General features: G+C 36.4%; 1 protein-coding gene across 4 annotated transcripts in view; it reads right to left on the reverse strand.

Moving 5' to 3' along the window:
• Window positions 1-26,647, reverse strand: part of LOC148845596 (alpha-L-arabinofuranosidase 1-like) — a 31,847-nt gene extending 5,200 nt beyond the window's left edge. Inside the window, exons 1-17 of one of the 4 annotated variants that reach the window (XM_088955611.1) lie at window positions 26,379-26,647; window positions 25,373-25,578; window positions 24,660-24,714; window positions 22,945-23,156; window positions 22,189-22,310; window positions 21,919-22,072; window positions 15,647-15,716; window positions 13,471-13,616; window positions 13,308-13,353; window positions 13,137-13,189; window positions 8,536-8,680; window positions 6,985-7,103; window positions 6,811-6,882; window positions 6,631-6,734; window positions 1,251-1,307; window positions 945-1,143; window positions 3-149 (exon numbers count right to left, since the gene is read on the reverse strand). In XM_088955611.1, the coding sequence (XP_088811737.1) occupies window positions 3-149; window positions 945-1,143; window positions 1,251-1,307; window positions 6,631-6,734; window positions 6,811-6,882; window positions 6,985-7,103; window positions 8,536-8,680; window positions 13,137-13,189; window positions 13,308-13,353; window positions 13,471-13,616; window positions 15,647-15,716; window positions 21,919-22,072; window positions 22,189-22,310; window positions 22,945-23,156; window positions 24,660-24,714; window positions 25,373-25,546 (1,875 nt within the window). In that variant the 5' untranslated portion in view covers window positions 25,547-25,578; window positions 26,379-26,647. Of the gene's footprint in view, window positions 1-2; window positions 150-944; window positions 1,144-1,250; window positions 1,308-6,630; window positions 6,735-6,810; window positions 6,895-6,984; window positions 7,104-8,535; window positions 8,681-13,136; window positions 13,190-13,307; window positions 13,354-13,470; window positions 13,617-15,646; window positions 15,717-21,918; window positions 22,073-22,188; window positions 22,311-22,944; window positions 23,157-24,659; window positions 24,715-25,372; window positions 25,579-26,378 lie in introns of all 4 variants that reach the window. The other 3 variants (XM_088955610.1, XM_088955613.1, XM_088955612.1) reach the window with 3 other exon arrangements.
• Window positions 26,648-26,999: the final 352 nt, after the last annotated feature.

Here is a 26,999-nt window from a genome sequence, read left to right on the forward strand (position 1 = left end):
ACCTTATTTGGTGCTCCAAAGGAATTCTCATCCATCAAATTATTGGATGTAAGTACAACTTTTGTTGAACCAGACAACGCTATGGAGTTTGGTTCCAATCCATCAATGGAGATCTTAAGATTCACAATGCTGCTTCCAAAATTGACAATCTACCAAAAGCAGAAAAAGAATGCACAGATTAGTTGACAGAAATAATGGTTTCCATACAGCAACAAATAAGTGATTTTAAACTTGAAAATGAGAGAACAATGGGATTTGGACAACTGGAACCACAGAAAATGGATAAACCTGGAAAAAATATCCTAGCAATTCAGTGTCTTGTGACCTTCTGTTTCTGTTTTAGTTTCCCTACTTTTGTTACCATTTACATTTTTTTATTGACAAAGGACTGAAGAAGAGTTTACTAAAAGAAATTAACATACAGAAGAGACCTATAAAATGGAAGACAACTCTCAACATAAAAGAAACTTCTTTTGACCTCTAGTCAATGAACTAGTGATCTAACGGTATTCTTGGAGAATATGGCTAAATAATACAATGTTTGCCTTTAAATTTCTTATTCATTGATGAGGCATGAAAACCAAAATTGCAAAAGACAATTCCACCAGCCAACCATAGGGCTTAGAAAGGATAAATATCTTAGTGCTAACCCATAAAGATGTCAACACAATAATCCCAAGACTGCTAACATACTTTTGCATTCATCTTTACTATGTAATGCATAAACTTGCTGAAGAGACTTCATGACAATGCCATAAAGCAGAAAAAGCACAATTAGTTGCAATTTTTTTTTATCCATGTGCTACCTTATTGTAATAAACATGTTATTAATGTAATTTTTGTTTATCCATGAGATTGCAAAATGGATGATAGAAACATTAATGTAATATGCACTGCTGAAAATTTAAAAATATTAAGAACCAACTTATATTGAGTATCAAGACCTTTATTCTTAGGTAATTGTTGTTTCCAACTGGATCATCCCATGTAATTGCAGAAGTAATCAGAGAACTTGGAGAACTCGCTTGAAGTGTGGTGTTGAGAAGAGTTGCACCACTTGATTCCCTGAAGAATGTTTGCATCCAGTAACTAGGAGTTCCATACTGTTGCCATGAATTGAAGACGATTGCATCTGGGTTCCACCTTCAAGATTATGAAGTTCAAAACTTAGAAGCTTCATAATGTAAAACCAATAACATTAGATAATACTATCGTAATTGGAAAATTTTCAAAAATCAAAAGAAATTTACCGTCGATCATTGGTATTTACAAAAAGTGGTGCATAGCTTGCCATATGAACAACATCACTGTGTTAACAGAAAAAATTATAACCTCACTCAGCAAGCAACATGGGAAAGCTAAATAAGAAAATATAAAGAACAAATCTTTAGTTTTCTCATCTATCATAGATTCATAATCATAATGCACTGAAACTAATCTCAAAATTGTCATATATAATTAACTTTGTGGGTCACAAACTGCACTGGGCTGTGTTGTAACTTGTTTATTTTGGTGCCAGCACCTCTTTCTGGGTGGTTGAAAGTTGCATTTCCTTGATGAATGTAACCATTTCCAATTAAAAAAAAAAAAAAACTGCACTCGAGAAAGACGTATGGATGGAAATAATAGTCTAAAGACATGGGTGGAGAGGCGGTATGCGTCGTGCAATCAAAAGATTATTTCTGAAAGAACTCTGGAGCTTCATTTAGTTGGGTTTCCCTTCAATTACTGGAAGGAAGAAGTTGGTTTCTTTCAATCTTGGCAACCTTCATGCTGCAAGAGTAAGAATCGAAGGCCTTGAACCTGAAGAAGTTCCCAGATGTTTAAAGATTCTTGTCGATGGCGACTGGCTTAAGGTGTGGGTACTTCTGGGAGCAGTATCGTCGCACTGGAGGAGATGTTCCAAGCAAGAAGACGATGGAGTCCTCGAACGTTGGGTTACACGTGGAAAGGAGAGAGATGGTCAAATGTAATTGGCTAGAGAACAGACGCCGGTGGATTTTGAAGAGACTCCACGCGGGCTAGCTGGAAGGACTCTGATTACGAATTTTAGTAGCTCAAAATTGTTGGAAAATGGAGAGAGAACGAGGGGCAAAAAGTCTTTTGCAGAGCCCATAGGGGGCGGTGCCACATCACCCATTCCATTTGGTCCACAATACATATTAAATCAAAGAAGGCCCAACCTGGTCCAGGTAATGGGAGATGAACCGGGTCCTGGTCAAGCTGCTGAAGTTGGTCCAGGAGATTTTCAAGTGACCTTTGTGTGGGGCCCTTTGTCTGGCTTGACAGGAGAAGTTGGTCCCTTTATTCCTCTCTAGGTAGGAAAACAATTGGTTCTGAGTTCGCAAATGCAGGAGATTTTCTTCATGTTCCGAAGGAAGGTATTAAAGTTTCTGGTGCAAATGCTCCCATGGATACCGAAGAGAAAGGCTCTTGTATGAAGTACTCATTTCATCCATTAGGTAAGGAGGGAAGTGAGCAGGAGCTCAAGGTCAGTCTGCATATCGGGAGGAAGGGATTTAGTTGCAGAAAAAGGAATTGTGATAAGAGGAAGCTGTTAGGGCCAATCAAACCAAAGATGAAAAGAGTTAAAGGGACAAGGAGGAACTCGACTGAGGCTAGAAAAATAAAGGAAGAGAACTGGATCTGGGTGATAGTTAAGTTCGATAAAAGCGGTAAGAAGAAGATTTTTTAAGGCTCAGGGAAGATTCTCAACCAATTACCATTGCCTCAGGTATGTGGGGGGACTGATAGGTTTTGTGAGTCTGTTAAGACTGGGGAAGAATGTACGAAGTCTTTAGGGATCAATCGTGATTCTGAATTTCAATCTTCACAGCCTTCGGAGGTTCTAGCCTTTACCGAGACTGAGAGGTTGGAAGTGGAAGAGGAGAAGGGCTCGGAGAGGAACCATAGTGCTGATGACCAGTCGGAAATCGAAGACAAGGCTGAAGGAATGATTGATTCGGGTAATGAGGAGAACACCGAAGAACAGGTTGAAAGAAATGTCGAAAGTAATCTATATTTTGAGGAGTTTGAGGCAGGAAGATTGGGGGTTGATTTGGGTCGAAGGAGCAATGTAGAAGAATCTGAGAAGATTCAAAGTAATGGGATAATCAGCAAGAAACCACGTAATCCGAGATCTCATAATACAGTTCATGTGACGAAGATCTTTTCAAGGTAAAAACTCGGACTAGCAGGGGCAGGACCTACAAAAAAATACAAATGGGTATACAGAAGGAAGAGAGTAAGAGGTATTGGGACTTCTGATTCCAGTCAGAGGGGGTGGCGGTGCAACTTCAGCCACAGTCTCCTCCTACATTGAAGGAACAACAGGAAAAACAGATGAGTGGTGTCATTTCTAACTCTAGTGGAATCCAGTTGATGTAGGAGATTGATGGGGATGAAGAAAACCCAAGAGGTGTGGATATCCAGAAATTAGTAGATAGAGAGGTTACCGTTGGGAAAAGCTTGGGCTTGGTATTGGGGTGGCAAGGAATTTGCCAGGAAGGCCTTTGAGATTTTTGAAGGAAGTAGAAAGGAGGAGAAAGTGAACAAAAAAGCCAAGTTTCAGGGGAACAAGGTTTGGGCCAATGATTTTACAAATCATGAGGATGGGTTTACAGATGAAGATTGAAGTGTGCTTAAGAATGGGCTTGCAATTTTAGTCTAGTGCTGGTTTGGTGGTCTTTGTCTTCTGGATCTTTTTTGGGCCTTTTGTTGATCTTTCTCTTGGTTTTGATTGGTTTGTTTTGGGTGTGTGATGGGGTGCCTTTAGGCCTTTCGGGCCCCCCAAGGTTGCTTCCTTGTTTCTGGTGATATCTTATCACCCATGCTGTACTCACTTCTTTTTCTTTTAATGAAAACTTTCTTTTTATTCTTCAAAAAAAGAAAAGGAGGATAATGAAGTCTTCAAGAACGCAAGGGATCAGAATTTATGCTTTTGATGCTTTGGAGGTAATGGAGCATGTGGAAGAAATTTCAATCAAGAGGGGAGATGTCAGCAATCAATTGAACATCTCTATAGAAGGACCAGAGTTTGAAGTGGATGACCGTCGGAGATAACTGCAGTAGCAATGGTGAGATTCTGAACAGGAACTCTTGCTGTATCTCTGTGGGTCATCCAGCATCTCATATGGATCATCAAATTATATGAAGCCTATGATATTTATGGATTTCTTATATGCATCCATTGTATTCGTGACTAATCAGAACTCTGAGGATCATGTTCTGTCTCCTATGATACCAATGTTATTAAGGAAAGGAGATCCACTTCTTTTGGAATGGAGGCTGAAAGCATGAATGTCATACTCTTGGAATCCAAGGTCAAAGATTTGCAGATTAGTAGAATTAGGCGACTGGGTTTAGAATTGGAAATATCGAGATGATGAAAGGAATAAGGAGCTTTGCAGAGAGAATAGGAATGAAGTGGAGGGTCAATGCCTATTGTACAAGAAGGACATATCTCTAAGTTGTCTTTGAGGCTGAACAGAATAACGAAGATGAAGGTAACAAATGAGCTTATGATGAAACATAGGATGAGGAGTTGCTGATAACAAAAAAAAAAAGGATGAGAAGAGGTGGACAAAATACATCATTAACAAGAAATTTTTTATTGAAAAAAGTGGGCAGAATCTTTGATAGAAAAGGAAATACAGAAAAAAAAAATGTAGCTAGAGCAGAAAGGCTTTTGATTGGATGGACTTGTGTCTTGAAGGAGCTCAGAGGTTTTTTGTATAAGCATTTCAGGGATCACTGCAAGCAGATAGTTTTCAATTCTAGCTTTAAAGTTGAATGATCCATTTTTTTTTTCGTGTACACCTGTAGCTGCATTGTCAATACAAAACATTGATGCTTGTATCTATTTTTGTACAGTTTGAGGGAAACTCTCGCTCATTTTAGTATAAAGTTCAATATATTGGGCATTTATAAAAAAACGGCCAAGTTTTTATGGCTAATTCTTTTTGGCAGGGGTGATTAACAAACAACCAATTATTTTCAAAACTCTGGAAGAAAATAACAGAGTGACACCAAAGCTTGTTACTTTATGAAACTCATAGGGAGGTCTGTACTCTTCTAAACTGGGATATGCCAGAACTTTGGTGATAAAGCAGGGAGTAGAGAAAGAGGCAGAGTTGGTGTAAGCAAAAGATGAGGAGCTCATCTTTATATTGTGTACCTGCAATTATTTTCCTCCATTGGGGGCGGGAGGTGTTTTGTGGAAATGTTATAGGCTAGCTTTTGGGTGCAGATCTCTCTCTGTCTCTCTCAGTTTGCATATATAGGCATTAATATTGTTAGGTGGTAGTCTTGTTGGACTAGTGTTGTCAGACTCTTACTGGATTGAAAACCGTTTTGGCAACTGGGTAACAGGTTGAACAGTTCAACTACTTGACTTTTTTTTTGATAAATGAGTGCAACTACTTGACTTGCTCAAATAAAAAAAATGTGAAATTAAAAAATAAATAACAGAATTGATTCTGGACTTTCTTTTAAAGCTATTTTCATCAAAATAAGCTTAAAACAATAAATATTGGAGGGTATAAAAGACATTAAACCATGTAAATAGGGTTAGTTTGACCAAGCCAATATTTTCAAAAATAGTCAATAAAAAAATCATTTTAGCTGCTGATTCCCAGTTCTGACATCCAACTTTCCAGTATGGTCTGAGTCTGAGAACATTGGTAGGGACCCTTTCCTGGCTGTAATGGATTTGATATTGGGTGTGGGTTGACAGCGTGTGGTTGGTCCTCACAACACTTGCACTACTCCTTTTATGCTTCTCCTTTTTGTTAATAATTTTTTATTTCCCACAAATGAATCCCCAAGTTTATAGACAACTGATTCTGAATCACCCAATCAACAAACTTCTATGTACTGTTGCACATTTTATAATTGAATCTCTATAAGAGAGCTCGTTGTTATGATTATTAGTATTGTAGTTAATACATTTTAATTAAGATTGCATGGCCAAGACTTGGCATCATATTAACAATATTGGAATGGAAAAACCATCAGATTAAAAGGGGCATGACACACTTGAGGATATTGATTAACGAATACAAGAAACTAAGAAAATATAGGAAAAATCATTTAAATGGAACTTGGTCAGAACTAGTTTTTGTAAGGTTTTTATAGCTTAATTGATTTCCATTCACATGTCTTCTAATTGTTGTCTTAATTTTAAGGGAAAAATACTTTTATTTTATCTTAAATTTTATGTCAATATAAAGATTCAATTGAATGTCAAAAATTGTGATGTTATCTGAAAGAGTTATTGATAATTTTGTGGCAGAGTGGAAAGCCATGATAGAAATTCAAATTTCAAGTTTATTGTAGTTAGAAGTATCTTTTCTTGGAAACCAATCATTACCCAGAATAGAAATTTCTTATGTACATATTTATGGGATTGAATCTGAAGAAACAGAGACTTACATTGATTTTAATAAATTTAGTTTCTTCAACCTAGAGTATTTTGCTAGACTTACACTTGCCTTTATATTCTTTAATTCAGAACCAGGCTTTCCATTTCTATTTTTAATTTACTCTTGGTTATTGGTTGCAATTGTTTCTTTTCTAGTTCATTTAATTATTATACTAAATAATGCAAGTATTTGTAAAGTCAAATGTAACCTGTTCCTTTCTATTCCAATGAGGAATCCAGCTTCCGCTAGTCCTGCTAAAAGACTTCCTGTGCCAGCATCTTTTCCAGTTACAGCATACTCGCTCACAAAAGCCTGAAATGCATATTTTGAAAGGATTATTATAACCAAAAGAAAATGTCAAATTTACAAAAAAGGAACACAATCATACCTTTGGGCCTGCACGTGATGTATGATCAAATTGATGGCCCATTGAAAACATATTATTTGCAGATGTGTAAATCTGACAAGGAAACTGGTGAGAAGCCTAACAACATTACCATACATAAATGATACATAACTTACACTACATATACAAGAGGAGTATAGATTATGATATTCTTACATGAAAATCATACAGATCAGCCGGATGATCCAACTTGCGAGAGGACCCATCACAGTTTGAGATTATGTTGATGTCTGGGTAGGCATTCTTTATAGCATTATAGAATTCAATGTAATTTCCTGATCAATAGGGTGGTAAAAGTCTCAGTTCACATGTAAAGTGCTACACTTGAATTATGCATGCAGATCTAATCAAGTTTCTTCAAAACAAAGGCAATGTTCATGACAATGGAAATGCTTCTAGTAAAAGATCTGAAACAGAAGAGAAAATTAAGAAAAAAGTAGAAAAGTGATTTAGAAAGTGAGAAGAGAATGATGGAGAGAAAGGATCAAAGGGGAGCAAAAAGTGGGCAGCCACCCCCTTAGGTTTCAATTTATATCAACATAAAGATGTGTACAAGGAATATTGTACCCCTGCCCGGTCCATAAAACCAATAAAGGGAATAAGAATATAACAAGCTGCATGCCTATCTCGACACTTCTTATCATGCACAGTTTCTTATCAGTAACTTGAAAATTTTTATTGATATTATATGGAAGACAGAATCAATGTACAAAAGGATATTATCTCTTTGACAGCAAAGAAAAATATTGAGGTATACTTACGAGACACACTGTGAATCTTCAGTGTAGAGTAACTGGACAAGGATTGGGACATGGAATGAGACTACCAAAAAGAATTTTGCATCGTGCAAGTAAGGTCAATTCTTGATGCTTATTTGCATTCTTGGGTAATAATAGGGAAGTTTAGGGGGGAGAGAAAGATGTAGTCATGATGGATTAGGATAGGGAAGTAGGATAATCAGGTTTGAAATAATAAAGGACTCATGAAATATCTTGTTTCTTATTAACAAGGATAACCAAGGTCCAAACCTACAGTCCAAGAAAGAGGTCCACATCTTTTCTAAAAGGTGCTGCATTCTGAGATTCCTTACAGTGCAGCTTATTGTTCTTATGTTTCTCTGGGATTTGTGAAAGAATCTTCGAGGGATTCTATGATTAGCTGGCCATAGGTAGGAGAATCCGCCCTGTGCTTGCTGATTTTAGGGATTATTTCAGTTATTCTAGGAATTGGAAAGACTTTTAATAAGCACTTTCTGTTTCTTTGACGGAAGATCGTTCTTTAGTACACAGATTTTAGTTTAGTCAAAGATTAAAAAGGTTACTTTAAAGAAGATACATCTGATTGTACATTTTTGAGGATGGCCTTTTTTGAGGCCCTTCTGGTTTGTTTTTTGTACAGCTTCTCATTGTACAAAGGACCTTTTGATTAATACAGTTATACTTTACCTTTGCTCAAAAAAGAAAGGATACTTTAGAAGTTTTAAATGTTTTAATTTAAAAAGTCAAAATATAGTGTTAGAAAGGTTTAAAATATCAACATACTGGATACACAAACGTTGTGTATCAAGCGTTTTGATCAAACAATACAATAACTTTTTTTTGTAACTTTTTCAGTGTAATAATTCACAGACACGTATCTGAGAATGGGCATTAACATTTGAAACCATTAGAGTACATGAACTCTTATTTCTGGAAAAATCAAACATACCTCGATAGTTTTTCTTCCAACAATCCTCATTCCCAGCTGCAACATATCTCAAGTCAAATGGTTCTGGGTGACCCATCGCTGCTCGAACAGAACCCCATGTTGAATTGGGATCACCTCTAGCAAACTCAATGCTATCAAGAACATCCTGCATTAAGATGACAAGGCAGAAGGAATGCTTGTTTGGAAATCCATCAAGATTGAAATGTATTGGCATCAACAATGAATACCTTTTAATGTTAAAAATGATTAGAATGACTAAGAATAAATGTAGAAGCTAGGAAAATTAAATTATAGTAGATAGCCACATCTTATCATATCTTCCTAATTTTTTACATTAGAGAAGCTTTTTGCAAAATATCTTTCACCAGTTATATTAAAGAATTAGTTTCTTTTTTGGTATTTAAGAATTAGTGTCTTTCTCTCTATTTATTAGCATAAAAAAGGAAAAGATCCCAATCAGAACATCTATATGAGAAAAACTATACTCGTTTACATTTTTAAGTTCTCTTGTGTTAACATTTATTGGACCAATTTAGCTAAGGAAAATGGATTTGTAAACAGGAAATCATTACATACACAGTAAAAATGTAGACAACCCATATAATTCTAAGTATAGGGTTGCAAGAAATGTCATCCAGTACCTTGTATTGATCAGCCAGCAGTCACCCAACTATTACAGTAAACCAAATTGATAAATAGAAACAACTCAAGTTCAGAAATCCATGTATTAGGGGGCATTTGATAACCTGAAGTAGCTGAACTAAATGGCTTATTGTTTTGTCTTTTAGTGAACATGCTATTAAGGAGGTTGTGAGCTCCTTATTAGCTGAAACTGAAGTTGGGACGGTTAACATTTACTTGAATACTTTATTATTTAATTAGTTTATTTACTAAAAGACAAAATCAATAAATGAAACTGATGATCAAGGGAGCTACACCGGAGATGGAGTAGGGAGCTACAAACTACAGGCCAGTCACGAGATGGAGAAGGGACCTAGCTTTCGAGGCAAAGAAGTTCGTTTTTGAGGAGTGTAGAAACAACGGCCAGGTCTGCCTGAAGATCAGGGAAGAGAAAAAATCCACCATTTTTCTCTTCAGGGATGCAGTGGTCTGGGTGAAAGGCTTTATGGATGGAGCCTTGCATGGAAAAAAAGAGAATGGATGGAAGGGCCATTTGAAGATTGAGAGGAAGAGGTTTATAGCAGAACTAAGAAATAACAAAAAAGGGTTGGTTTATAGTGGTGACTGAATGCTTCGGAGAAGAATTAAAAAAGTGCTTCCACGCATAATTTCACAAAACCAAGGAGCTTTTGTGGGAAATAGGCAGATTGTGGACCAAATTTAAATTGCTAATGAATGTGTGGAAGATTTAAAGAGAACAAAGAAGAAAAAATTTGTGTAAGCTGGACCTAGAAAAAGCTTATGATACGGTGAATTGGTCTTTTCTAATGCAAGTGATGGATTACTTTGGATTTGGGAAGAAATAGTGCAAATGGATCATGGGTTCTATGGAGACATGTCATTACTCAATTTTGGTAAATGGAGTTGTAGTAGATCATTTTCAGGCCATTAGAGGAATCAGACAAGGAGACCCCCTTTCTCCCTTCCTTTTTACCTTGATTGCAGATGTTTTGGGGAAGTTAATGGAGAGAGCAGATTCAAGAAACCTAGTGAAGGGGTGGAGGGTTGGGCAAGATAAAATACCTATCACTCACTATGAAGTGGAGGACATCAGATGGGTGAAGTTGGTAGTTCAAACCTTTGAGAAAATGTCAAACATGAAGGTGAATTTTGATAAGAGCTGTGTGGTGGGGATTAATATGGAGGAGAGCACAATTTTGGTAAATGGAGTTGTAGTAGATCATTTTCAGGCCATTAGAGGAATCAGACAAGGAGACCCCCTTTCTCCCTTCCTTTTTACCTTGATTGCAGATGTTTTGGGGAAGTTAATGGAGAGAGCAGATTCAAGAAACCTAGTGAAGGGGTGGAGGGTTGGGCAAGATAAAATACCTATCACTCACTATGAAGTGGAGGACATCAGATGGGTGAAGTTGGTAGTTCAAACCTTTGAGAAAATGTCAAACATGAAGGTGAATTTTGATAAGAGCTGTGTGGTGGGGATTAATATGGAGGAGAGCACAATGATGGAGAGAGCTGAATTATTGGGGTGTGTGGTATCACAATGGCCTTTGTAGTACTTGGGGATGCCCTTAGGGGATAATCCGAGGAAGAATAGCTTTTGGAGCACAGTAATTGATAGATTAACAAAATGGTTGGCCTCTTGGAAGAAGAACTACCTATCTCTAGGTGGTAGAATCACTTTGATTAGAGCCACCTTGTCCAGCTTGCCAGTTTACTACCTTTCTGGTTTTAGGATTCCAAAGAAAATAAGCAAAGTATTGGAAAAACTGATAAGAGATTTCTTGTGGGAACTAAGGGAGGACAGGAAAGACCATAGGGTGAAGTGGGAAATAATGTCTAGGGGCTGATGGAGGCTTGGGATTAGGCAACATTCAGAAGAGAAATGAAGCTTTCTTGGGAAAGTGGTTGTGGAGGCTAGCAAGAAAAAGATACAAGTTGTGGGGTAAGGTAATACTAAGCATCCACGGACAGGCAGATGGTGGCTGGGACTTTGGGGTCTTGGCAAGAGCTACTAGTACCTCTCCTTGGCAATCCATACATGCCATTCTTCCCTCTTTTCTACAGCACATCAGGTATAATCTATGTTTTGGAAACCAGGTGAAATTCTGGGAGCATATTTGGGTGGGTGATAATGCCTTTAAAAGACCAATTCCCTTCTGTTTTCTCTCTCTACCCCTATATAAAGGGAAAACTGTGTCTATCTTCTTGGTCCCTTCTGAGTCCAACTTTGGTTTTGACTGGGATTTGGGTCTTAGAAGAGGCATTAAGGTTTCAGAACTTGAAAATGTTTTGGGGTTAATTCAGGTTTTGAAGGGAATGGTTTTACATCTTTCAAAAAGGGACAGCAGAATTTGGACCTTATCTCCTTCCGGTGTCTTTTCTTGTGCATCTTTCTTCAAGTCTTTGGTGCAACCTGCCAATTCCATTGCCCAAACTTTCCTAGTAAAAGAAGTATGGGGTAAACCGATCCCTCCAAAGGTTGGATTTTTTTGTTGGGAAGCCTTTTTGGAAAGATGTAATACCTGTGACTTACTCCAAAGAAAAAGGCCTAATTGATGCTTGTCCCCAAATTGGTGCATACTGTGTAAGGCTAATGGTGAAAGTCCCTACCACTTATTAATCGCTTACCCGTTTGGTTCTGTATTTGGGAGTGGTTTATGGCTTTATTTGGTTATAGGTGGATCCCTCCTAAGTATACAAGGGTTGTTTGCTGCTTCATTCTTCAGGTGGCCAAAAAGGAAGGGGAAAATCTAGTGGAGATGCTTAAGAGCTGCCATATGTTGGACTCTATGGGAGGAAAGGAATTTAAGGATATTCTCTAACAAGGAAAGGAAGAAAGAAGGTATCATTGAAATTATAACAGTTAGGGTGGTACAATGGGTAAAATCATTGGAGTTGTTTGTTGATATCTCTATAGGGATGCTGCTTAATAGCTGGAAGGAGGTGGCAAATTCTGATCCAGCTCTTTCAGCTGTGAGCCCTCAGTGGTGACCACCAGTTCTAGATTTTATAAAATTAAACTTTGATGGTAGTAGTGAAGGGAATCCAGGACCATCAGGAGTTGGGGTGTATTCAGAGATGAAAATGGGAAGGTGGTTGCTATGTACTCAGGCCCCACTGGGGTTGGTGACTCCCTTAGAGCTGAGATGTTCACTGTTTTGGAAGGGTTAAGAAAGGCTAAGGAGCTGAACGTTCAACAGTTAGTGGTTGAAAGAGACTCAAAGTTGATTGTAAACTGGTTAGGGAAGGATAGTGGTTTATGGAAATTTGCAAATGAAAGGAGGGAGGTTAAGTGGTTATCCAGCGGATTGGAAGTTCAGTATTATTGAGTGAAGAGAACTGCAAATGCATTTGCAGATACATTGGCAAAGCAAGGTGTGGGAAGGGAACAAATGTTTTGGGCTATTTTGTAATTTCTTTCTTGTTCTCTTGGGGAGAGGTTAAGTCATCTTACCTCTTCCTGGAGTGCTGTATTTAATCCTTTCTTTTCTTAATAAATGAGTTTCTGTTATTGATAAAAAAGACAAAATCAATAAGTCATTAAGTTCAGCCACTTCAGCTGTTATTAAATGGATTCTTAGTCCAATATGTCATCATTGCAATCCATAGTTTTGGAGGAAAGAAGACATAAAATCATAGCATATACATTTGGTAAAATTGTGCATGTATCAAGTTCATACTGAGTTCTGGTGAAATATGTGTGCTATGTGTTGACTTTGAGAACATATCAAATTGAAAGAATCTTATATCATTGGATATGAGCTCTAGCCTTTAGAGCATATAAAGTTTCTTTGACGTTTTTAAGGCATAATGGGATAAGTTTGTGCTGCATTATCAGCATCTAAAGAATTGCTACTCCCTAACAATTTGGAACATCTATTTATTTCATTGAATTGCTTGAGCAATATAATGGATGGCTGACCATATATATTAAAACCAAAATAAAGATGGATATTTACCTGTACAAAAGGGAAAACAGTTGAAGTATCAACTTGGTCATTATGGCTAATTCCTATAAAATGAAAAAAAAAAAGAGGAAAAAGAACAAATTGGAAAAATATTAGTCATGTCTTGTTTGTATTTATTCACATTTCAGGACCATGTTGTTTGACTGAGCAGATGGAAAATACCATTATTGAAAACCCATATTGGCAATGCCCCAAGATCCTCTGCTAGCTGCAGCAATGAAATAGTGATAATCCATTAAACAGCATCGTCTCCAAAAGCTATAGATTAAAACTTCTCACAATAAGATACACCCAAAGAATGCCAAAAAAAAAAAAAAAAACCTACTTGTAGAAATTCCAAGTATCCAAGCCCATCATCAGTCCAGTACATCCAAACATCACCAAAGTGTCCAGGTCTCTCCTCCCAGGGACCGATGGTTTCTTTCCATCTAAATGCATTTCTCAGCCACTCTCCTTCAACGAAACAACCACCTAATACAATATAGAGAAAGAAGTTTTCTGCATCAATCATTTGAAATCTAACTTCCATATTGACACAAGATATTGAATAAATAAATGGTGCAGCAGGCTTTAGAAACTTCTCCTTATCAAAAGAAAATGTCTTGGAAATTTCTGCTTGGATGTCCACCTTCACTGACCCTAACCTTTTCCAAAACAGTTCTTCTTTTAATTCTAAGGACTACTGTGTAAATAATGTCATGCTTCTATTTGCAAGCTAATAGAGTGAATTGGTTATCCTAAATTCAAGCTAAAGTAATTGTTTTTTTTTTTTTGTTAGGTTCCAATTCCATATTCCACGGAGTTTATATTCAACTCCAGACAAGGTTAACTATAACTTATTAAGACTTATATAGATGTATTTGCTCTAGACCATAATACCATATATGCATATATGTAGGGAGAGGAATATGCATAAGAGTTTGACTAATGAATTTGATTGAGTTATATTCACATGTCCAGATACCATGAACAATTCCTGCACTTCAGAGATTTTCACATGCATAAATAAATAAATATGGCTAATTGCAGTTCTTTTAATTTCAGAGACTAATAATCTATAGTAGGATTACCATGAAGAGTCCAACTATGGTATGGCCTATCACCAATTACATAAACACAAGTATGGTATTGACCCTATTGTGTTTGAATGGATAGTAAAAAGGGTAATAATTGTAATATCAGAACACCATGTAAACTTGTTCTTTTTGCTTGAAGCTTCCAGGATCTGTAGATATGATGGGTGCAACATCTATAACTATATAATCTGAAACAGGTAATTTATTAGTCCAATACTGTTCCAGTTAAATGCTATTGATTGTCCTAACAAACTTGATTCCAAAGGAAACAAGGTTAGTGACCTTTAGTCAGCAGCCACAGAAAATGGAAGTATTTCCTTAGAGAGAGATAATGCCTTTGGCTTGGAAGACTCTGAAAAAATTATAGATATTATTGAGGGTGGGGATTCTTGTGATGTTACTCAACAGACTCTCAAAATGGAAGTGTTTTCTTATAGAGTAAAAGCTAAAGCAGGGCATGTTAAGGGGATGGTGGATAAGGTTTAAGATTTTTTTTTATCAGTAACAGTAGGATTTATTAAGAATAAGGAACTTTAATTACAAGAGAGGGGGGAGGTAAACTTTCTTAACTCAACCATTAGAGCAAAACAAAGGATACAAAATTAGAAATGAGCCCAAAAGAAATACCCCCTATTCACCCCTTGCTTGGCTAACCCAAGCTTTAAGATGTTTTGGGGACAAGGAAGGTTGATTCTTGTGATGTTCAACCAGTGGATACTGCAGTTGATCTTGAAAAGGAAGATTCAGATAAGGAGGAAGAAGATTCAAAGATTCAAGAGATTGATGGGGATGAGATCCTCGATCAAATAAGACCGGTTGAGAAGAAGGCTGAGCTAGAAGTAGTGGTTGAGAAAGAGGTTCAAGTGAGTAAAATTTTGGGACTTTTCTTTTTGGGTGGGGAAGAATTCGGTAGGAATACTTTTTGGGAGTTGGAAAGAGCAGAGAAGATCAGATCTGTTAAGATCAGTGCGGTGTCAGAGCTTTTTAGAGGAGGTTTTGTTGATTAGGGAAGAAAAAGGGTTACTTTGGGAGACTTGTAATGTTTTGAGTGGCTGTAAAGATGGGAGTGGCTTCACTTTTTTGGGATGAGGATGTTCTTTCAGGAGATTGTTTGAGTTTTGATTACTTCTGTTTTTTGCAGTGAATTGCTGGGGAGGTTGTGGTTTTTTTTTCAGATTTGTTTAGGGGTGGTGCAGGGCATTTTGTTGGAGTTGTGGTCTCCTTTTCTTTTATTGGGGTGATTTCTCATCACCTTCTTTGTATTGTAATATGTTATTGTGTTTCAATAAAGTTTCTTTTCTATTCAAAAAGAAAAAAGTTAGTGACCTTTAGTTGGTGACGTTCAAAGGTTTTCATGGAAGGGCGCATGCATATTGTCTACCTAGGTCTTTGTCAAACATGAAAGAAACCAACTTCATTATATACCAGGAAATCTAATAAATTGGGGTTTTAGGCGTGCAAGCATATCCACAAGCTCTTTCCGGAAACCATGTCCCTGTGAAAAAAAAAAGGATAAAGATAGAATAATAAGTCAAAATAATACAAATATGTTGAAGGAGAAACACACAAGTCTTCCTATAAAAATGAATCAAAGTGTAGAAAACAATTTTCAGAAATTATAAAAGAAATCAACATAAAGATCCATACAAAGATGATGAAAGTTAGAGAAATAAAGCAAGACAAAAAGATATATAAACTAAACTGGAATTTCCAGAGAAATAAGGGGGAATTACCCAATGTTGGTCCCAACTATCTTGGGAGGGATGGACTTGATATTGGACCTAAACCTTGGAATTTTTTGCACAAAGTGACTGCTACTTGAACCCGTATCCTAACACTTATCAGTCTGATATTTTACCATTGCCCCAAGCAATGGCCCCTAATTTCCAAAGAAATAATAATGAAGATTGATGATGATGATAGTAACAGTAATGGTAATAGTCGTAGTAGGATATAGTCATCATTATGAAAAAAAGGAAATTTTATTCTCTCCTTGAGGTCTGATGATGTAGAAAAACCTAATTAAAGATTGCTTATTTGTTCAACTTGAGAGTTTAGCAACCAGAGTAATAATAAGAAATCCAAGAGATTGGTATGGCTAAAATGACAGTAGGGTAGGCCATTTTCATTTAAATGGATTCAAGAAGGGGATGTTAGCTAGAAGCTAGTATTGAGTAAATCAATAAGGAAAAAATAGGTAGAATGTGGACAACATGAACAGTATTCTAAAAGAAAAGTGCAAGGACCTTCTTGTGCCTGAGGTGCAAGGAGCAAAGCAAGGCCCACACCTTTTTCAGGTATACAAAATTAAATAATAATAATAATAATAATTGTGTTAGTGTCAAATATGTAGGGGTATTTCTATCTTTATACTTATGTCTATGTGCTGATGTGTAAGATTATGTTACATTTAGTATCCCTTACTTAAGTAGGGGCACATGTGTCTTTTCCACAATATAAGTAATATAAATCAATTCTGGCCGAATGGGAGAGTGATCTTTTTCCCTCATTCAAACTAGTTCTTTCTCTCCCTTTCTTCTCTTCTCTTCTCCTTTCTCTCTCTTTCTTTCTCTTCCTTCTTCTTGACTGTTATCAGCTTAATAGGATTCAAGGGCAGGCCAAATCCTAATATGGTATCAGAGCCAAACTGAGCAAATCAGACCTGCCCAGAATTCTGTTTTCTGCACACCCAGTCTAGGGTTTTCTCTTGGTTTCTTCGCCATCTATTGGAGATAAGGAAAAGGGCTGAAAAGGAGTGGTCGCCCTCTTCCCTTGGAGGTTTCTATGCCTCCAGTTATGCTGTTTGTGGTTGGTTGCTGTAGTTTCTAAGAAGTCCTCCCCCTATGGTATTGACTACACAGAGACCTCCCCGGTTGCTAAGATTGGTTCAATTCGTGTTGTGATCTCTCTTGCTACTACATATGATTGGCCCATCTATCAGCTTGATATCAAGAATGCTTCCTTGCATGGTGATCTGCTTGAGGAGGTCTATATGGAGCAACCACCAGGGCTTGTTGCTCAGGGGGAGGACAGTAAGGTGTGCAGACTAAAGAAAGCCATTTATGGGCTTAAACAGTCTCCTCGAGCATGGTTTGATAGGTTCAATGAGGTGGTAAGGAAGTTTGGTATGAAACAGTGCCAAGTTGACCATTCAGTCTTCAGTCATGACTCTCAAGCAAGAAAGATCCTATTGGTGGTGTATGTAGATGATACTGTTATTACTGGAAATGGTAAAATGGGCATTGATAGGTTGAAGGCTTTTCTTCAATAACATTTTCAGACAAAGGACCTTGGTAAATTGAAATATTTCTTGGGGATAGAAGTAGCAAGGTCTAAGCATGGTATTAACTTGTGTCAGAGGAAATATGCCCTTGATTTGCTGGAAGAAACAAGTTTGTTAGGTGCTAAACTAGCTGAAACACCAATAGAAACAAACACTAAGCTGAGCAGCGATATGGGTGAAGTGTTTGAAGACCCTGGAAGATACCGGCGGCTTGTAAGTAAACTGAACTACCTAACCATTACTTGGCCAGGCATTTCATTTGCGGTTAGTGTGGTAAGTCAGTTCATGCAGAATCCTCTGGTTCCACATTGGGATGTGGTTCTAAGAATTGTGAGGTATTTAAAAAGGGCTCCTGGTCGTGGTTTGATATACAAGAGTGGTGGAAAACTTGAAATAGAAGGATGTACTGATGTTGATTGGGCCGGTTCTATGTTTGATAGGAGATCTACCACAGGCTATTGCACTTTTCTTGGGGATAATTTGGTGACATGGAAAAGTAAGAACTAGACAGTTGTGGCAAGAAGCAGTGCAAAGGCAGAATATAGAGCTATGGCGCATACTACTTATGAAATAGTGTGGTTGAAGAACCTTCTACAAGATATGGGATACACTGTTGACACTCCAATGAAGCTCTACTGTGACAATCGGGCTGCAATTCATATTTCTTCTAATCCGGTATTTCATGAGAGAACCAAGCACATAGAGGTTGATTGTCACTTTGTGAGAGAGAAGGTGCTGAGTGGAGTGATAGATATTGCATATGTTAACACAGGGAACCAGTGGGCAGACTTGTTTACTAAAGGGGTGAGTCGGGGAAGAGTGGACTACATATGTAACAAGTTGGGATTATATTATATATATTCTCTAGCTTGAGGGGGAGTGTTAGTGTCGAATATGTAGGGGTATTTCTGTCTTTATACTTATGTTTATGTGCTGATGTGTAAGATTATGTTAGATTTAGAGTCCCTTACTTAAGTAGGGGCACATGTGTCTTTTCCATAATATAAGTAATATAAATCAATTTTGGCTGAATGGGAGAGTGATCTTTTTCTCTCATTCGAACCAGTTCTTTCACTCCCTTTCTTCTCTTCTCTTCTCCTTTCTCTCTCTTTCTTTCTCTTCCTTCTTCTTGACTGTTAGCAGCTTAATAGGATTCAAGGGCAGGCCAAATCCCAATAAATTGTTTAGAAAACCGAACTGGCTGACCTAACCAGTTACACTGTGACCCAGCCCTTTGGCTGGTTCAGTCATACACTAAAAACGGTAATTCATGAAAAACCACCCAAAACCAGCTGACCGGCCGGTTTAACCAGAAAATTGGTGAATTGGTCCCAGTTTTATGAAACCACCCAATTCATAACGTGAATAGAAAAACTTCAAAATGTTCATAACAAGACTTGAACCCAAGGCGTCCTATTTGTTACCATTAATCCATCTCTTTGTTTTCATTTATTTGTGCCTCTTTAATGTATTTATTGCTCTAATACACACATATTTTGAAGAAAATGTGAGTTAAGAGACTTGAACCCTAGCCATTTATTTAAACTTAAAAATAGGTCATCTATCCACCATATGCAAGTGTAATAATACCCTCCCAAATCATCATATCTAAAAGACAATAGTATTTTAAATATATTAATTTTAATATTTCAAAGATAATACTAATATGTAAGCATTTATAGAGCAAATTCATATCAAATAAGAAACTAAAGAAGGCTATAATTTTATTTGAGAAACAATTTTAAATACAGAGTAAATAAAAGACAAAAGAAACAAATGTGGAGCTGCTATTTTATTTAATGGAAGAGAAAGAAAGAGAATAGAAAAAAAAAAAACAAAACAAAAAATTTCTTTATCCTTCTCTTATTTTCGACTTTCTCTCTACTGGAAACTCTTGGATCTTTTAAATCTTATTAGTTAAACTTTAAAACAAAATATATGGAATATAATAGAATGTATTAACACATATGTTAGCAAGATGTAACCATAGTAATGATATTATAATAATAGAATGTATTAACACATATGAATGCCCTAGCAAATATTATAATAAGATCCAACAAAATGTGTCTTATCTTTTCTTGAAAAAAAAAAAGAGTAGGCAGTTGGGCTCATTTAAAACTCAACTAAGTGGATAGGGACCACATTTATGAAAGAAGGCTAAAGGGCAAACTAAAAAGTCCATTTAGGTCATTAAAGGAGTATCTTATGCTTGTCTCTCCCTCTCTTTAAGTGGCAGGCTAGGTATCATTTATTTATAGAGAGAAGTGGTTACATAACCACAAATCCCTATTTAATCTCCTTTGAGGGAGGCTACAGCTCCCCTTTCGGAGAAAGGTTTCTAAGTAACCCCAACACTTTCAAGAGTCTTAAGGAATTCAATCTCTAAAGAGTGAAGAGAGAAAGAAAAAGGAAAAGTTCATATAGAAGAAGATAAGAAAAGAGAAAGAAAGGGAGGAAGAAAGAGAAAACACCCAGAATATCTATTTTAGGGATTCTCTAACAAGAGAAAACATTGGATGAGATTCCTCTCAATATTTACAGAAATCCAACCTTAGGTCATAAAATCTTGTCCTAAAATTTTTTATTGGATTAAAATTGAATGGATGAAGTTAGATATGCTTCTCAATAGCTAAGGGATCAAACCCTTGGTAATCAAACCGAATGCGAAATTTTATACTACTAAAGACCGGTATGCTTTGTGGAGCAGAACATTTAAAATCAAGAAACACCACATCCATAAAATAAACATGGAAGAAATAAAGATGCAGAGATGAATATGTATCATGAGTAGGAGGTATGAAATGGCTGCAGTTTAGTGACTTGAAATTCAGCCCCACTTGGTGACAATATAAATAAAGTCAAGTGGTCAACTGAGATTGTTTGATCATGTAAAATCAAGGCTGCATTTGGTAAGAGTGAAAACGCTGAACTGAAGCAAATTTGTACTCCAGTTCAGTTTTGCAGGCATTTGGCAATAATACATTTTAATATTCAACTGAACTCAACACTCTTACTAAATACAGCCAAAAGAACAAACAACGAAGTAAAAAAAAAAAAAAAAAGAAGAAGATTGAGTTAATGACAACATTTGAGAAATGGCTGATAATTCATTAATAGATAATATGGCCCTAAACAGAGTAAAATGTTGGAACAAAATTCAGGTAGTTGGACCAAATAGTTTGATTGGACACCAATGTTGATTAAATGATGCATAAACGTTTTTTTTTTTTATATGAACATTATATTTTATGTGCTGCTCAAAGAAAAAACAAGCAGCAGTCTTTACCACAGAAACAGCCAAGCATTCAACAAAAAAGAAAGAAAACTACTCTAGACAAGATGATCCAAGAAACACAAACAACAGATCACCAAAAACTAAGAAGTTACAGATTACAACCCGGCCCTGGGCAACCCCAATCCAGCTGACTTTTGACCACACCTAACCTAGCAAGAGAGTCAGCTAGACCATTCGCACTTCTAAGCACCCGGTTGAATGATCTGTTCAATGAGAAAGCCAAAGAAAGTGACTTCTCATCCAAAAACTAATGGTAATAATGGTTTGACAGTCACCTTCTACCACATAACTTATCCATCCTCCTTCATGGATAATATCAGTCCAGAAATAATGTTTTTTTTTTTATAAATTCCAGATATAATGGTTTGCACCATCATGGATTATATCAGTCCAGATATTTCCGTCCTTTTTCACAAGCATTGACATTCCAACCACATAACTTATCCAAAAAGTGAAATAGATATCCTCTGGCCGATATTACACATGAATGCATTTTTTGAAATATTATACCATGATATTGAGTCCTTGTCACAAATCCAGTGAGGAGTACTGAATTAAAATTTATAGATAGTATCATCACCACCATGCTCAAACATATAATTGTTTTGGAAATCTTTGTAAAAGAAATTCTTAAGAGTTTATATTTTATGTGTTATTCCTACTCTAGGGTTTTAAAAGAAAAAAAAAAGAACTAAATAAATAAAAGGGAGAATAAAGATTAAGTATATTATTGATTAAATCTTCAGCATCAAGGTTTAATAGCAATCTTGCAGCATTCATGCAAGAGTTTTACAATAAACATAAAAGGAAACAAATTTTCAATATATCTAATTGCTAGTGATAAGTTTAAGTAAACATAAATTCTTTTTTAAGAATCATAATCATCATCATCAACCATGCCTTAAATTCTTTTCTAAGAATACAGGATGGTAATCCAACGCCTCTGTAAAAATTGGAAGTTTTTGTGGACAATTTTCTAATTCTTTTCAATTTGAGGTAAATATGAAAAAACAAAATCTATCTAGTAAGGTTACAGCTTTGTTGAGTTCAGTTGAATATTAAATTTGAGATAAATAATGTCTATCCAATTACTTCACTGGTCTGTGGCGTTAATACCTTGTATGTGTCCAAGGGCATGGCTGACACCTGATCAAACCATATTATTCCTTTTTTTGTTGTTGTTAATTGAAGTCGAGCATTATGGTCTGTACTTTGCGCTACCATTAGAATCTCCACCTTTTTCCAATTCAAAACATCAGAAGCAGTCAATCTGCAACAATGATTCAGCCAGAAAAGTTAAAATAAAATCATAAGTATGGAAAGAAGATTTTATTAGCAGAGTATAGGAACATGAGAAGAACCAATTAAATACATGAAAATGCTCACCTAATGTGATCAGTAGCCAGGGTCCGTGATCCATCGGAGCTTGCAAATGAAGCTACTATATCAACTGAATCCAATGACTTAACATACAGAACCACTTTGTAGGTCTTCCCTTGTTCAATGTTCTGTGCAATAAAAAAGTACAAGAATTCAAGGACAAATTAAATACGTAAATTAGAAGGGGAAATTTTCCAGACCTTAGAAAACTAGCATACTATTGGAAAATTATGAATGAAGTGTTGAAATAGAGTGTTAACAGAAGAAAAATATGGATGTTTTAGTATTCCACAGACAGAAGGGGAAATGTGGAAAGTAAGTTAAAATGAATGGAAGATGGAACGGCTAGCCCCTTACAGATCCCAGAATCATTAAAATGGTGAAAAACATGTCTAAAAGTCTACTTTTCTAGGGATTCCACCTTGCTCCTTTATCAGAACCAAGAGGTGAATAGGGTTTTAAGAATCACTTCCCATCAATGTTTCAAGTTTTCCATTTCTACACAAACCCAAAAACAACCTTATGTCCATGTTTACATATGGATAGTAAGATGGTATGAGATAAGACTATCATTCTAGTGAAGAACAATTGACCAGACAATTCACCAATAGAAGAGACAAGAAGTATATGGGTCCCAAGCTAAGCTAGGGGTATAGCAAGATGAGGATTGATACACATGAGATGTAAAAAAAATAGTCATGTGGAAAACAAGATATGGCAGAAAATCACGTTCAGAAAGAATAGAGCCTTCCTACTTCTTACCATGCCCCAATATCCAGGGTTATAAATTCCAACTCCTCCAGATGGACAAATGTTAGAGCCTTTGATATCACAAAGTACCTCCATTCTCAGTGCAACTTTATTACGGTCAAAACATGATGTACGGTCAGTTGACACAATTATATATGACAAGTTTCCAACAGGAGACCAGGGATCAATGTTCGATGGCGTATTAGGACCCCCAGCTTCAAAACCTAGCATCAGAAAATTATCAGAATCTCATCAGTAAAGATTCATTGGAATCTTCTAAATTTCTGCACCAAAATCATCGCAAGAACTTTAAATCCAATATTAGGAAAATCCTATAAAAGATTTACAATTACTGCAAGTCTGCAACAGTAAAGTTGCCCATATAAACTTCAACATCCCCTCTCCACAAAAATGAAAATCAACATGGAAGATTGACAGTGATAAAAATAGAAAGGTCAGCCCAAAAATGCATCTGGTATCACAAAGAAGTAATCAGTTCTTCTGTCAAGTTGTTTCAAATACACTGGAACTTTAGAGTTTATTTGTTTGAAGACCACAAGGTATATGTAGTGGCACCAAGTAAATATTTTTGGTACCATGTGAGAAAGATCCATTCAAGAAATTGGCTCAATTTGATAATCTTAAGTCCTAAGCATCTCATACAAATGGATTTAATTATTTGGGCATATCGATGAGAAAGATGGAAAGTCTGGTTGTTGGATGGTAAGTAAGGATTGTGCAGTAGAAAATTGGTGGATCCATGCCACATGCATCTTCACCACATCAGTGGAGATTGTGAGACATTATGAAATATCATAACATGCTGCATAAAATTTGGAAGCCATCAGGTGTTTCATTGTTCATTTCATTTCCAAAACTAGGGCTGTTCACGGGTCGGGTTGGATCGATTTACTGAGATTTTTCCAACTGACCCGACCTGGTCGGGTTACCTGAAATTGAAACCGAAACCGACCCTGTGTTAAGCAAAACCGACCTGGTCGGTTTGGGTCGGTTTCGTCTCTAAGTTCAACCATGGTAATAAATTTGTAGATTGGGCATCAGAGAAGTAGCTAGCAACATCATCCAGCAAGGAAAGTACATAAATTAAGAGAAAACAGGCCAATAACTTTGTGAAGCAGGAGCACCCCCCAATCAAGTTATCAAGAAAATAGAAAGTCAAACTGTATTAGAGAAAGAAGACTGAAATTTGTATATTTCAAGAAACCTTCTAATCTAAGTAAAAAAAGACACCTAATTCTAACTGTAATTGGTTGTCTATTTGGTGTAAAAGACCATAGAAACTAGGATCCTTTCATACTTTTCTTTAAACTTTTCCAAAAAAATTCCTTGTCTAGTTGTCTTACAATACTTGTCATTAATGTCATTCCTAACTAGAAGACTAGAAATTAAGTTAGGTTGTAATTAGGATAGAGTCAACTTAGTTAATTAGGAACTAAGTAGGTTGTAACTACTAACTACTAAGTCGGGTCGGTTTCGGTTTTCATGTGTGAAAACCGAAACCAACCCGAACCATTGGTTTATAACTTTTTACAACCCGAAACAGACCGGTGCTGAAGAAAACCCGGCCAACTCGGGTTGGGTCGGTCCGGGTTGGTCAGTTTGGTTGGGTTGGATCTTCTTATGAACAGCCCTATCCAAAACATTTCATATGCTGTTGATAAGAATATAGTGCTATATGGTAAGAATCAAGAGTATATGGAAGTGACCTCGGTTGCTCACAAGCTCTGCCCATATACCACCAGCCCCAGCATGGTTGATCTCCTGCATGAACGCATTTCAGAAAGAAGCTCATTCTCCAGAAACCAAGGAAAGCTTTTTTTTTTTTTTTGATAGATAAACCAAGGGAAGCACATTGACACCAAACTTCATGAGATAATAAATGCATCATGAAATTTTTTTACTTGTAGAAACATCTAGACATAGTATAGCTACATTATTTCATCAAGGAACAGTAAGAAAATAATACAGGAGCTCTTCTCCATAACCTCATTCAGATGGGTCCACAAAAATCTACAGTCATTTACCAAATGCACTTCTACAACTCTACATGACAAATAAAAACTACTAGATGACTAAGCACCAAGAACAAAAAGAGCAATACAAGAAAATCTCTCTAATGCACTACTGCAAATCCAATTGAAGTCACAACATGATCAACTTCAAAGGCCATATACATAAAAAAAATATATATATATATATATACACGAGGAAAATTGTCAGTACTTCCACGAAAAACAAGGAAGAAATTGCAAGCTACAATGCTCAAAAGAACAGAATATGAACCCTTACAGTAATAGTAATAACAAATAACAACAATAATAGTGATGGTAACACTGATACATAAAAAACAACATCAATAACAACAAACAGAAGCAAACCAGAATAAATGAAACTCCATAAGCAAAGGTCAACGATTCACCTCAAAGAATATCCCAAACAGTGTTTCTGGGATCTTCCATAATTCTTGAGAAGCATTTACAAACAATTGCGCAGTCTGATTTGTATCTGCTCCAACAACAAAGCTCTTGTACAATCCACACAGCCCAAGGATAACGTATAACAGAAAACAGAGACGTCCCTTGCAAGATCCCATGGCTTCCTTACCACATTCAACCTACTCGGGACCTGATGAAGCATAAACACAGAAGCAAATTCAACTGTAACAAATCCTTTGTCCACATTACAAAAGCAATATGTGTTCCATCTAATCGATTTTCCTCTGTTTCCTGACCCAAAACAAAACAAAGCAGAAAGAAGAGCGCATAGAAAAGCTTATCAAGTAATCAGTTACGCCAAAATATAGAACCCCAACGATGAAGCATAAACACAGAAGCAAACTCAGCTGTAACAAATCCTTTTCCCACATTACAAAAGCAATATAAGTTCCACCTAATACATTTTCCTCTGTTTCCTGACCCAGAACAAAACAAAGCAGAAAGAAGAACGCATAGAAAAGCTTATCAAGTAATCAGTTACGCCTAAATACAGAACCCCAACGAATTTTCGTAACAATCTATTCTTAAAGTTAGACTCTTTATGAACCAACTGTCTCCAAGAAACTTGTCTAACCCAGAACCTGATTATGCCTATCAAGCGTAAATATCCAAATTCCTCATTGTTTCAAAATAATCACATAAACAAATCAAACAGACCCTTCTAACTGTCATAACTTTCATGCAGAAAACGTGCAGACTTCAGCATTTACAATCAAGCAACCACGAATTTCAATCATTGAAAACATGCAAAATGCAGAACATCAACAAGATCAACAATCAAGCAACCACGAATTTCAATCAAACAGACCCTTCTAAGGACTCCAAGTCTCCAACTGATAAATGAAAACCAAAACTTCACAAAGAACCATCCACAGATGAAATTCGTTGACATAATTTGACCATGGAGCTTAAGAAAAATCGATAAATTACCTCAAAAAAGATCTAATGATTGTTATTCTGCAGGAGATGTGTATTTAAGAGAGAGAGAAGAGAGGAAGGGAGGGAGAGTGTGCTTAGACTACAAGTTTCAACGTTGAGAGATCATATTTAAGGCATAGCACGACCACAGGTGTCTTGCTTCCTGGATAAAGCCGGAAATTATCACGCAGACAGCGTTTTACGCATCTCTCGCTTTCGCTTGTGGCATGGGAAAGACTGAAGAGCAAAGACTCACCCAAGACGCAAATTTTCATTTTTTTTTTATCGTGGGCCCGGCCAAGCCATTAATCAGAAATTTCATTTGCAATAAAACCCCATAAGTTTTCACTTTGCCACAAATAAACCCTTCGTTAAAGTTTCGTCAGTTTAATTTAAAAAAAAAAAAATCATTCAGCTGTTTAAAATTTTTAAAACCCTAATGGTCAGTATGAAAGAATGCAAATACAAATATGTAAAGTGCAAATACCGGTTTAGAAATACAAAATACAAGGATTTGTACTGTACATATTTGTATTTGCATTCCTTCTAAACTGAGCCTAAATTATCCTTTTTTTATTTAGTTGAACAATTTATAATTTAATTAATTTTCTAAATATAGCATTGAAACCCTCC

This window comes from Nelumbo lutea, chromosome 7 (assembly GCF_056320005.1).
Source record: "Nelumbo lutea isolate HS-2025 chromosome 7, American lotus-T2T, whole genome shotgun sequence".
NCBI lineage: Eukaryota > Viridiplantae > Streptophyta > Magnoliopsida > Proteales > Nelumbonaceae > Nelumbo > Nelumbo lutea.